At 37.3% G+C, this 12904-nt stretch overlaps 1 protein-coding gene across 1 annotated transcript; it reads left to right on the plus strand.

The window, feature by feature from the left end:
- The first annotated feature begins 399 nt into the window (after window positions 1-399).
- Window positions 400-1034, plus strand: LOC142622962 (EG45-like domain containing protein). The gene is made up of 3 exons (XM_075796520.1): window positions 400-511; window positions 630-930; window positions 1028-1034. The coding sequence occupies exons 1-3, from the start codon at window positions 400-402 to the stop codon at window positions 1032-1034; spliced, it is 420 nt and encodes a 139-aa protein (XP_075652635.1).
- The last annotated feature ends 11870 nt before the right edge of the window (window positions 1035-12904 follow it).

Below are 12904 nucleotides of genomic sequence, written 5' to 3' on the forward strand. Positions count from 1 at the left end.
TAAGTTAAATATAATACTTCTTGTACTGTGTTTAACTTGGTTTTGTGTGTGTGTGTGTGTGTGTGTGAGGGTTTAATGAGTTATTTTCCATTGCAAATTAGGGAGGTTGTTACTTTGACCGAGCTGCAATGTTTTAGTAGCTAGTGATGCCAAATGGCAGTAATTCGTTTACCACTAATTCTAGCTATCGGTGTCTTTGTTTTCATTGTGTTCTTTCCAAAGGCAGGCATCATAGCTGGTAAGGATACGGTCCCATACCATTCATTATAACATCTAGACTTATTGGTTCATAATACCTGATAAAGTTAACTTTGCATCATTCCTGAGATTACATATTCTCATTGGCATTTACAAAGGGAACGATTTTCCTAAAATTTCCCTCTTAGTCTCTTTGCAGGAATGGCGAAGCTTCAACTTTTCTTTCAAAGCCTATTTGTAATTCTGGCAGTACTTTTTTATCTCTCTCATGCTGATGTTGGCACAGCTGCCCAATATAAAACCCCATATTTACGTAAGTGCCACTGGACAAATCAAATGTGACTTCATAAATAACTTCCATAACTTTGATTCAAAACTTTGAACTGTTTATTTTATTTTATTTTATTTTTTTCATTTTTCTTATTACACAGCCACAGCCTGTTATGGAAATGATGCTTCACAGTTCCCCTCGAGCAACCTGTTCGCATCGGCTGGCGAGGGGATATGGGACAATGGTGCTGCCTGTGGGAGACAGTATTTAGTGCGGTGCATAAGCGCGGCTCAGCCTAGAACTTGCAAACCCGGCCAGACAATTCAAATAAAGATTGTTGATCGTGCACTAACTTCAGTTTCTAGGCCTTCCCGGAATGGTGCTACCATGGTTCTTTCTACAACTGCATTTGGGATGATAGCCAACCCTTCGGCTTCATTCATTAACATAGAGTTCCAGCAGTGAGTCTCTATTCTCATTCTTCATTTTCATTTTTCCCCATCAGCCCCTTAATTTTTCTTTTGGTTTTTATGGTTTTGATTTTTATTTAATGTGCAGGGTTTGAAGTCATTATAGTATTTGATAGTTGAGGTGAGGGAGCCCATCATTGTTTTACATAAGGGCAGCGCAGAGCCAAGGGTTGCCCCCTTCGTTAGAAGTTAAACTTTTTGTATTTTTTTTTTTATCAAACTCTCATTAATAAATGTGAGTTTTATATATTAAACAAGATTTTACTAAATGCATGTTGGGGGTTTCCCGAAGTTATGTGTGGGTTTTTATAAATGTATGTATTTAGAAAATAAATGTCCTTGGAGTTAAAAGATTTGATGGTATAGTATATATACCTCATGCACCCGTCAATCTCAAAGAGTTCTCTTACTCTTCCTCTTCCTCTTCCTCTTCCAAACTCTCTTTCTTTGCGGGTTTTGTGAGTGTGAGTCACTTTCTTTGATTAGCGTGAGTGTTTGGGATTGCAAGTGAGGAGAGGCTTACTAATTCCTGTCAAAGTGGTATTAGAGCATATCAGTTTGATGTGAGAATACCATCAGGATCAAATCATTCCAAATTCCCCAACTTGTCAAAGAAAATTTTGATAATTGAAGTATCTAAATAAACGCATTATTTGGATCCCAAAAGGCATTACTTGGATCCTAAGATGCATGGAGATTGTGGAGAGAGGTTATAAGGAGTCACATGAAGCATCTTTGACTCCTTGCAATAGACCAGAAGAAATATCAACAAATTCTTACCTTAAAATATCAAGGTTTGGATGAAAATATATTCGAGAGAGTTGCAAATGCAACTTTATTCAAACAAGTGTACTAGGAAGATTCTTAAAAACTTTCTAAAGGAAGTTCATAAGGTGAAAAAAGTCCGTGTTTCAAACATTGAGAGGAAAGTTTGAAAGGTTGCATGTGAAAGAATTTGAATCAATTTCTAATTATTTTTCAAGGGTGTAGGTCATTATTAATCAATTAAAAAAAATGTGGTAACAACTTAGATAATGCCCATGTGGTAGAAAAAAAATTTCTCTATTCCTTAAATTCCAAGTTTGAATAAATCATTGTGACGATTAGGGTTGTCCAAACCTGACCGGAGCCTAACAACCCGGCCAAACTGCCCGACGTCGACCCGATTCCGGCCAGAACCGAAGGTCCAGTTGGTCAGCGGCGGGTTTCCGTTCTCAAAAACCGACACCAGCGGGTCGAGTGGCAGGTTTGCATCTCCAAAACCCGAGCAACCCGAACCCCGACCAGAGCTACAGGAAAATCCGTCCAAATCCTGCAAAAACAAGCCAGATTTGGCGAGATCTCAACCAGATCTGGCGAGATCTCGACCAGATCTAGCTAGATCTGGTGGGATTTAGCCAGATCCGGCCAAATTCCAACAATTTCTAGCCAAAAAAAATGTAGATTCCAAGAAAAAAAAAAATCCAGTTTCAGGCGCAATTTTTCCAGTTTCCGACAAGATTTTCTAGTTTCCAGCGATTTTTTCCAATTTTTGGCAATAATTCCAGATTCTGGCGACTCTTTTTTTTTTTTTCCCTAGATTTCATTGCATTTTTTAATTCCAGCAACCGACTGGCTTGACCGACGCTAACAATCACCCGAAACTGAACCAACTGATTTTTTCGGCGGTCGGTTCGAGTCCCTCTGCGCTTCACCCGACGCCGGCAGGTCGGGTCTGGGTTGGGTCAAAAACTGACCCAACCTGACCCGTGGACAGCCCTAGTGACGATTCATGACTCATAAGACTTGGAGTCAATAACAATTAACCAACTCTTGGGATCTTTATTAGCCCATGAAGGAGGGCTTAACAAAAAGAAGCAAGGGCCTTTGGAGCAACTCCTACAATCTAAGCTCACCTTGAATGAGAAAAGGTGGCTCGAAAGTAGCCAAAGAGGCCAAAAGCTTGGATGTGGTCGATGAATATCTAGAGGATTTAGAGGATGGCATGATCATAACTCTCCCAATTATGGAAAAAAAAAAATTCAAAGTTCTTTGTCCACTAGAGTGCGTGGAAGAGGAGGTTTCTTAAGGCCATACTGAAGAAGATATGACAAGTCTAATGTTATGTTATAATTTGTATATAAAAAATGACCATTATGCTTTTGTAAAAAAAATTGTATACATTTTATACATTGTATATGAAATAAAGTTAAATCACCTATAACTAAGTGTGATTTTGGATTAACTTTTTGCTAAAAACCTATTTACTTATCTATTGTAAGAAAGTTAGCAAAATTATAATTTTACTTTAAAAAAATTGAGACTTTTAAAAAAGCTATTGTTTACCAAAAAAAAAAAAACTTATTACAACGAAAAAAGTCGTTGCAATAACTAAGTAGTTGTAATAAGGTGTTATTGCAATGACAAAAAAGTCGATGTGAGCCATTGTAATAAAGTCTGAGGTAATAGATTTATGTAACACTAAATTTTGTTGCAATCAATTCCCCATATTTTGCAACGATTAGGTCGATGCAATAAGCTATTACTTCAATAACCTCGTTGCAATAGGTTGAGTTTTTTCTTTAAAACAAATAATTTTTAAATTAATCTGTTTTGCAATTCAAACACCATATCTAGGAACAACACTAACAAATTAAAGATACACGTAAAAGTTGCAAAAGTCAAATCACTTCATCTCAATAGATATGTCAAAAAGTACAAATATATACAATTATACACAACTTGTTGAGTTTACATTCAGGCACATAGTTTCGAAAAGTATGTAAAAATCAATACAACATGTAAGAAACGTTTATTCCAGAAAGTGCTATCCAAGCATGTTTCATGACTATTTCATTGACTTCCACCTATTTTGGAAAAAGAAAAAGAAAATAAGTATAAAGTTGAAAGATACCATATATACACACACACACAACACAATGACACCAATATGCACCATCACTGATTCTCAAATGAAAAAAAAAAAAAACACCATTACTTCTTGAAGACTATACAAACAAAGAAAAATCAAATTAAAATTTGAAAAGAACCAAAATATTACCAAAAAATCAAAGAGAAAATTGGAGTCAATAGATAAGAGAGAGAGAGAGAGAGAGAGAGAGAGAGAGAGAGAGAGATGTAAATTTGAAAGATAAAATTTGTAGTTAGTAGATAAATTTGAATTTTGAGATAGGTGTGGGTAAGAGAAATTAAGAGGGAAATTAAGATGTTAGAGAGAGAGAGAGAGAGAGAGAGAGATAAAAAAAAAATTAAAAAGGGGAGATAGATGTGGGTGAGAAAAAAGAGGGAAATTGAAATGAGGGGAAAAAAAAAGATAGACATGGGTGAGAGGAAACTGAGATTAAAAAATAATTTTAAGTTGTGCAAATTTCTCAAATTTTCCCATTACTCAATTATTCTATTACATCAAAGTAGTTTGATATGAAATAAGGATTTAACCTATTGCAACAGTATAGTTTGATATGAAATAAAATATTACCTATTGCAACAACATATTTCAATGTAAAATAAGAGTTAACTATTACAATAACACATTTAGATGTAACATAGTAATTCTTGCTACAATCTCAAGTTAATACAGTTACTATTACCCAAAAAAAAAAAAAAAAAACCTAGACATGCAGTAGTATATATATTACTGTATTGTTATTTTGTATTGCAATAAAATTTGTTGTAATATGCCTTTTTCTTGTAGTATACATAAGCAAATAAGCAAAAAAAATTAAAATAAAAAAACTAATCCGAACCCATACAATATATACACATTTAAGACTGAAATATAAAATGATAGATAAAGAAAAATAAGGTAAATAATTAGGAAGGAAACCTACAATGAACTTAGAAAAAAAATAACTACTCAACATTAGTAGTCAACACTGAAAACATTTATATTTGAATATTGCTTGTCAAGTTGATAGATAGTTTCATTAGTATCTACAATATAAAAAATTTAATATATAGCACATAAACATTTATTGAAAATGAGTAAAAGGAATTAAGTTTAAAATTTTATGATAAAAGTTTTCTGAATGGATTAGATATAGGTTCAGCTTAGTAGGATGGTATGGGTTTGACCTAACTGTGTCGTATCAAATTCGTGTGCGAGTCAGAAACTCATTTGATTAAAACAAGTTGCGCGCTGTACACACTCATTTTTTCCTATTATTTATTTCCCTTTTTTCTTCAAGGTTGGGGCAGATTGATAGGCGTGGATCCAATTTTGCAAGCTTACATGTGGCAACCCCATTCCTTGCGCACAATAGTGTCATAAACTTGGGAAATTATTCGTATACACACTTATTGATATTCATTCCATAACAGAATGTTTTTATTTTTTTCACACAATGTACACAATTTTTATTCATGTTTAAATTTGAACCATGAAATATTGGATTGTTAACGTACACTCATATGTGGGCTTGGCCCATTTAGATCACTTACTTGTACTGCACATTGTACTACTTGTACTGCACATTGTACTACTTGTACTGCACTCATATTTACTTGTACAGCACTCATATGCCTCCTATATAAAGGCACTCATGTATATTATTTTACTTGAGAAATACAATACTATTCAATTCAGTATTTCTAACATGGTATCAAAGCCACTGCTCTGACCTTTTTTTTTGTAGTCTTGTCTTTATTGGTGTAACTCCATTCTTCATATTGCTTCCGCTGTCACAACAACTGCCACAGTCTTTCGCTGTTGAACCTTCGAGTCTTCCAGACATCATCCTCAGGTTCCGGACCTGTAGCAGCCGCCGTTGGGGAGTTCGAACACTGCAAAGACCACTGCCTTTTCCGGCACCGCCGTGAATATTGCTCCAAAAATTTTTCTGAAGGTACCACGAAGATCGTCTTGCTTCGATCTGCCTGTTCGTAAAAACCTTACAGTTATCGAAGTCTCCACGCACCCTCACGCGCCGCCCAAAGGTTCTGCACTACAGGTCACGCGCCCACGCGCCAAATTCATCCTGCTGACGTTAGCCCTAGTCACGTCATCTGCCACGTCAGCTTGCCACGTCAGCCTGCCATGTCATCGCTGACATCACCTCCAGCCGCTGACCGTTGACTCTGACCGTTGACTTTTTTGGAGTTGACTTTTGCAGGCCAGGTTCTCCTTACTCAATTTTTCGCGTAGATTTCATTTTTGCAGTCTGTTTTTGCATATTGTGTCTCTAAATGGATAAAAAGGATGTTTTTCTTCCTCGCCCCATCAATACTGTATTGGAGGGGACTAAGAATTACTTATCTTGGTCTCAAGCTATGCGCAGTTTCCTTAAGGGTCGCATGCTCTGGCATTATTGCACTGGTGCAATCACTATTCCTGTGAAGGGGGCAAGTGAAGAAGATGCTGCTTTTCTCAATCGCATGATTGAATGGGATAGTCACAATCACATGATCCTCACATGGATTCGATATATTTCCATTCCCTCCATCTCCAATTTGTTGGGCAGCTTTGATGATGCGAAATCAGCATGGGATATGTTGGCCAAAAGATACTCTACCACTCATGGATATGAAATATCAGTTAGTGGTTGAATTGCATCAACTCAGGCAAGAACCGGGGCAGTCCATCAATGACTACTATGATCAGCTTCGCTTCATTTGGGACCAAATTGACCTTTCTGATCCAACTTGGGCATGCTCAAAAGATGCTCAACAATATGCTGCTATTAGAGATAAATTTCGTCTCTATGAGTTCCTGATGTCACTCCACAAGGACTATGAGCCCATTCGAGGTCAGCTTCTGAATCGTTGTCCTCCTCCCTCTCTTAATACTGCTGTGAATGAGTTAGTCAGAGAAGAAGCTCGCCTTGCAACTCTTCGAGCCCAGGATAAGTTTAATGTTCTGGCCCTTACTCCTTCCATAGAGCAACCTCAGCACTCAGGTGATTCTTTTGGCTCCAGCAATCGTCGCAAACAGACCAATAAAAAGTTCTGCAACTATTGCAAGCGCCCTGGCCACACTATTGCAAGCACCCTGGCTACACTATTGAGACTTGTTACCGTCGCAACAAATCTACTGCTGCAGTTGCTAACACTGAGTCTACTCCGCCAATGCCTCCCATTTCAGCTGAGTCCCAGTCTTCTGGATCCACTATCAACCTCTCACCCACTGACCTATAGGAGATCATAGCTCAAGCTGTTCGTATGGCTGGTAATGCATCTCTTTCCACTGCTCTCTCAGTTTTACCCGGTAAGTCTCAAACTTGGCTTTTTGATTCTGCCTATTGCAATCACATGACACCTCACTCGTCCTTATTCTCCAAACTTGACCCTGCTCCACATCCCCTCAATATTCACATAGCTGATGGTTCCACCATGCATGGGAATAGTCTTGGTTTTGTTTCAACCTCCAACCTCCAACCTCTCTGTTCCTGGGGTCTACCATGTTCCTGACCTATCTTATAATTTGTGTTCTGTGGGACAATTAGCTGAACTAGGTTATCGCCTTATTTTTGACTATTCTGGGTGTATTGTGCAGGATCCGAGGATAGGGCAAGAGCTTGGGACCGGCCCTAGAGTTGGGCGTATGTTTCCAGTGGATAATCTTCATCTTCCACCTGTTGCTCCGGTGTCTGTTGCTGCTGCTGCTGCTGCGGTGTCTTCCCTACCTTCTCTCTCACTTTGGCACTCTCGTCTTGGTCATGCACCCTCTTCTCGGGTACAACAATTAGCTTCTAAGGGTCTGTTAGGTTCTGTGTCCAAAGACAATTTTGATTGTACTTCATACCAGTTAGGAAAACAGCCAACTTTCCCTTTTAATAATAGTGATTCTATTTCTAATAGTATTTTTGAGTTAATTCATTCTGATGTTTGGGGACCTTCTCCTGTTGCTAGTATTGGTGGATCTCGATATTTTGTTGTTTTCATCGATGATTATTCTCGTTACAGTTGGATATTTCCTATGAAATCTCGTTCTGAAATTTTGCCAATATACAGTAACTTTGCAAAAATGGTTGAAACCCAATTCTCCAAAAAAATCAAAATATTTCGTTCTGATAATGCTCTTGAATACACTCAATATGCTTTTCAAGCTCTGTTACACTCATATGGCACTGTATATCATCTAACTTGTCCAAGTACCTCTCAGCAAAATGGTCGAGCTGAACGTAAACTTCGTCATATTCTTGACACTGTTCGTACTCTTCTTCTTTCTGCCAAGGTTCCTCCTCCATTCTGGGGTGAAGCTACTCTTCATGCTGTTCACACCATTAACCGTATTCCAAGCACTGTCATCCATAATCAAACTCCGTATGAGCGCCTCTTTGGGTCACCCCCTGACTATCATCACCTTCGCTCTTTTGGATCTGCTTGTTTTGTTCTTCTTCAGTCTCATGAGCACAACAAACTTGAGCCTCGATCTAGACTTTGCTATTTCCTTGGTTATGGCGAAACACAAAAAGGGTATCGCTGTTATGATCTTGTCTCTCATCGCCTTCGTGTTTCTCGTAATGTTGTCTTCTGGGAACACCGCTTGTTTGTTGAACTCTCTCATTTTCGTTCTTCCCTCACTACCTCATCTGTACTTGAAGTTTTTCCAAAGGTGTCTCATGTTCCTTCTCCAACTCCAATTGATCCTCCTTTAGACTTCTCTATACAAACACCCGATCCTTTTAATGTCTCTTTTGGCCAGGTCGAAGATGAGCAGATTGATGACGAGCTATCCCAACTCGAGCCTGGGTCCCCCGCTCCTGCTCCGCCTGAAGATCCTCCACAAGACCTTCCACCTCCACAAGACATTCCACCTTGTCACTCAACCCGGGTAAGATTCATTCCTACACATTTACTTGATTATCATTGTTACACTGCACTTGCTACACTCCACGAGCCTCAAACCTATCGTAAGGCCTCCACTGACCCTTTATGGCAGGTTGCAATGAAAGAAGAAATTGATGCATTAACCAAAAACCATACTTGGGACTTAGTTCCTTTCCCTCCTAGACAGTCTGTGGTTGGTTATAAGTGGATCTACAAGATTAAGACTCGCTCAGATGGGTCCATTGAGCGCTATAAAGCTCGCCTTGTTGCAAAAGGTTTTACACAGGAGTATGGGATTGATTATGAAGAGACCTTTGCACCAGTTGCCCGCATCTCATCTGTTCGTGCCCTCCTGGCTGTTGTGCTGCTAGAAAATGGGATCTTTTTCAGATGGATGTTAAAAATGCATTCCTTAATGGGGACTTGAGTGAAGAAGTTTACATGCAACCTCCTCCAGGTCTCTCCATTGACTCCAACAAGGTTTGCCGCCTTCGCCGAGCATTGTATGGTCTTAAACAAGCTCCTCGAGCCTGATTTGCAAAATTTAGCTCTACTATTTTTCGCTTGGGTTACACTGCCAGTCCTTATGATGCTGCCTTATTTCTTCGTCGTACTGATAAAGGCACCATTCTACTTCTCCTCTATGTGGATGATATGATCATAACTAGTGATGACCTTAGTGACATACAAGAACTCAAGGATTTTCTTAGTCAGCAGTTTGAGATGAAAGATCTTGGACATCTTAGCTATTTCTTGGGGCTTGAAATCACTCGTTCCTCAGATGGTCTTTATATTACTCAATCCAAGTATCCTTCTGATCTTTTGTCTCGTGCTGGACTCACTGATAGCAAAACTGTTGACACCCCAGTTGAGCTTAATGCGCATCTGACTCCCTCGGGGGGGAAACCATTGTCTAATCCTTCTCTTTACAGATGATTAGTTGGCAGCCTAGTTTATCTCACAGTTACTCATCCAGACATTTCTTATGCTGTTCATCAGGTCAGCCAGTATTTGTTTGCTCCACGGTCGACTCACTATGCTGCTGTTCTGCGCATTCTTCGTTACTTAAAGGGCACTCTCTTCCATGGCCTTTTCTACTCAGCTCAATCTCCTCTTGTACTTCGTGCATTCTCTGATGCTGATTGAGCAGGAGATCCCCCTGATCGTAGGTCCACCACTGGCTATTGTTTTCTACTTGGCTCTTCCTTGATTTCTTGGCGAAGTAAGAAACAAACCTTTGTGACCCGCTCCAGTACTAAAGTAGAATATCGTGCTCTTGCTGATACCACATCTGAGCTTCTTTGGTTACGATGGCTTCTTACAGACTTAGGTGTGTCTACATCCTCTGCTACACCTCTTTATTGTGATAATCAGAGTGTCATTCACATTGTTCATAATGATATCTTCCATGAACGGACTAAACATATTGAGATTGATTGTCATTTTATCCGTTATCATCTTGTTCATGGTGCTCTCAAGCTCTTCTCCGTCTCCTCCAAAGATCAACTTGCAGACATCTTCACCAAGTCCCATCCTAAGAGACGCCTTCGTGATTTGGTTGACAACCTCAAGTTGGTCTCACATCCACCTTGAGTTTGAGGGGGGCTGTTAACGTACACTCATATATGGGTTTGGCCCATTTAGATCACTTACTTGTACTGCACATTGTACTACTTGTATTGCACTCATATTTACTTGTACAGCACTCATATGCCTCCTATATAAAGGCACTCATGTATATTATTTTACTTGAGAAATACAATACTATTCAATTCAGTATTTCTAACATGGATGATTTATGAACAATGTGCAATATAAGGAGTGTACGAGAATCAATGATCCCATAAACTTCTTGAAAAATATAAAATGGAGTACGGTGTATCAAGATTGGAAGCTTTAGAAAATCAACTTTTACTTTACGTGTTGGGGTTCATGCATCTACGTACGTATGGTTGTGAACTTGGTTTTCTACTTTGATTGGCCTTATGAAAATCTCTCTTTAACTTCCCTGGCATTTACTCTTTTGACTAAAAGGAAAAAAATGGAAAAAGATATGCAGCTTTAACTATCCAATTTCCGGCGTCAAAAAAAAAAAAAAAAAATCCAATTCCCATGTCATCATCTTCTTCCTCTCTCCCATCAACGATCTAATAATTTCCCGTTTACCTCACTCTCGTGTCTACAAATCATATCCTGCAAGACAGATGTTGGCTATAAACATTGTGGAGGTTAGCAATTATTATTGTTATTTTGAAGTGTAGGGAGCATTGCCGTAACACCCATATCTTTGAGAACATTAAATTGTTAGCCATCTATTCAATTTTTGGATGCCCCGAAATGAAGTCTTCTTTCCAAAATTAATAAATAAATAAATAAAAAACCAATAACGTTCTTTCTCTATTGTTTTTTTTTTTTTTTAATTCTCTATTGTTTAAATTAATAAGGATAGTTTTGAAAATTTATACATTTTTACTAGATAGAGAATGCATTAAATGATATTTCCTTAAAAAATTTAATTTCCTAAACATAACCAACACGGAGGAGTAGTAAATTGAGTTTAAATTCTATTATATATTTAAGAGTGCAAATTTGATAAGGATGTGGTGTAAAAGGCTACTTTTACCTGTCCACTAATTTTGTGCCACATCAGATTTGTGTAAATAAAATATTAGAACTAATCTCACACAATCACACCCTCTAATACCTAATGGAACAATAAAAAATTAAACCCAAAAAGCTAAAAATTCAGTAAATACCATTGGAGGTTCCATCAAAGTCGCTAGAGTCTAAAAAATCTATTAGAGCCGTTGGGCTTGGCCTAGGTTAAATTTTCAAGCTTTGGTATTTTCTTTATTTTTTATGTTTCCCTTTAAATAGTCAAAATTTTGCACATGAGATTTGTTTGTTTTGTGGGAGTGTCTTATAATCAAGTAATACCAACAGTCTAATTATGATTGGTCGCAAGTGCTTGGTACTAGGAATCTTGAATTTGAGCTCTGGCAAAAGAGAAGGGTGGGTAAGATTTTACCAGACACTTTGATTATTTAGATCTACTTGCTGAATTTTTAATCTTTTAACGATGATGGCCAATATGGTGACTCATTTATACTATTCTACCGAGTTTTAAAGTAAGGTATTTCTCAAATAATTTCCAATGTGGTGGGAGACAAGGGAGCTGAGGAATTGATGAGATTTTAGGAACTCTTTTTCACCTTTGGTTTGAAAATGTGAAATAGAGATTTTTTTTTTTTTGAGATATTATTAGGCGTCTTAGGATGTATTGATTTTATAATATGTTTTAAGTACAAAAATGATGTAACATGTCCTTATTAGCTGGTGTAAACCAAAGGGATTACACCTCATCCTTATTGAATTATTCTCTATATTTAAACTCTCAATTAGAATTTTGCCAATGGTTAGACCCTGTTAGATATACACCACTATTAGTTTCTGTAAAACCTTCTCCCCTCTCTTTGTATGGGTGTGTGTGTGTTAAAATACATAGTATTCTCATAAATAAATAAATAAAAAGTGGGTTAATCTCACATTGGAAAATAAGTGTGAATTAAAGAAGTTTAAAGTATGTGTTGTGTATCCAAGAGTTAAGCATTTTTGAATATACACCACTATTTATTTCTTTAAGACTTTCTTCCCTCTTCTCATGTGTGTATTATAATACTTAGGGCACATTTGGTACACTGAATGTGGATTACAACAGAAATAGTCTTTTTTATTACTGGGAATAAATGTGTTGTAATGGAATAACTAAAGATTTTCATAAGTTTGATTGTGAATTGTAACATTAAAATAAATCTTAAGATCTATTTTAGGAAATATCTTATCATACAATTATATTACCTAAAAAATAATATTTTTAAATTTGAGAGAGAGATAAGTTTTTTTTTTCCCATAATTGTTAAGTGGATATGGGAAGTTGGTTTATTTGGAAATATATTAATGTTATAAATGATTACAGCTACTAATGAATAACTATTATAACCTTTTTAGAGAGAAATAATTATTCTTCATTTAAATAATAAGGGTAAATTACAAAGTTAGTCCATATCCTTTACATCATATCTCAATTTAGTCTTTAACCTTTTAATTATGTCAGTTTGGTCCCTAACATTTTGGTATTGTGTCAAAATGGTCTCGATTGTTATGTGATAGATGCAAAATACTGACATGGCTAACAATC

The sequence above is a fragment of the Castanea sativa genome, chromosome 1 (genome assembly GCF_040712315.1).
Source record: "Castanea sativa cultivar Marrone di Chiusa Pesio chromosome 1, ASM4071231v1".
Classification (NCBI taxonomy): Eukaryota; Viridiplantae; Streptophyta; class Magnoliopsida; order Fagales; family Fagaceae; genus Castanea; species Castanea sativa.

Coding starts and splice junctions, on each gene's coding strand:
- LOC142622962 (XM_075796520.1), top strand. CDS start 400: ATGGCGAAGCTTCAACTTTTCTTTCAAAGCCTATTTGTAATTCTGGCA. Junction 512..629: donor ATATAAAACCCCATATTTAC/GTAAGTGCCACT, acceptor CTTATTACACAG/CCACAGCCTGTTATGGAAAT.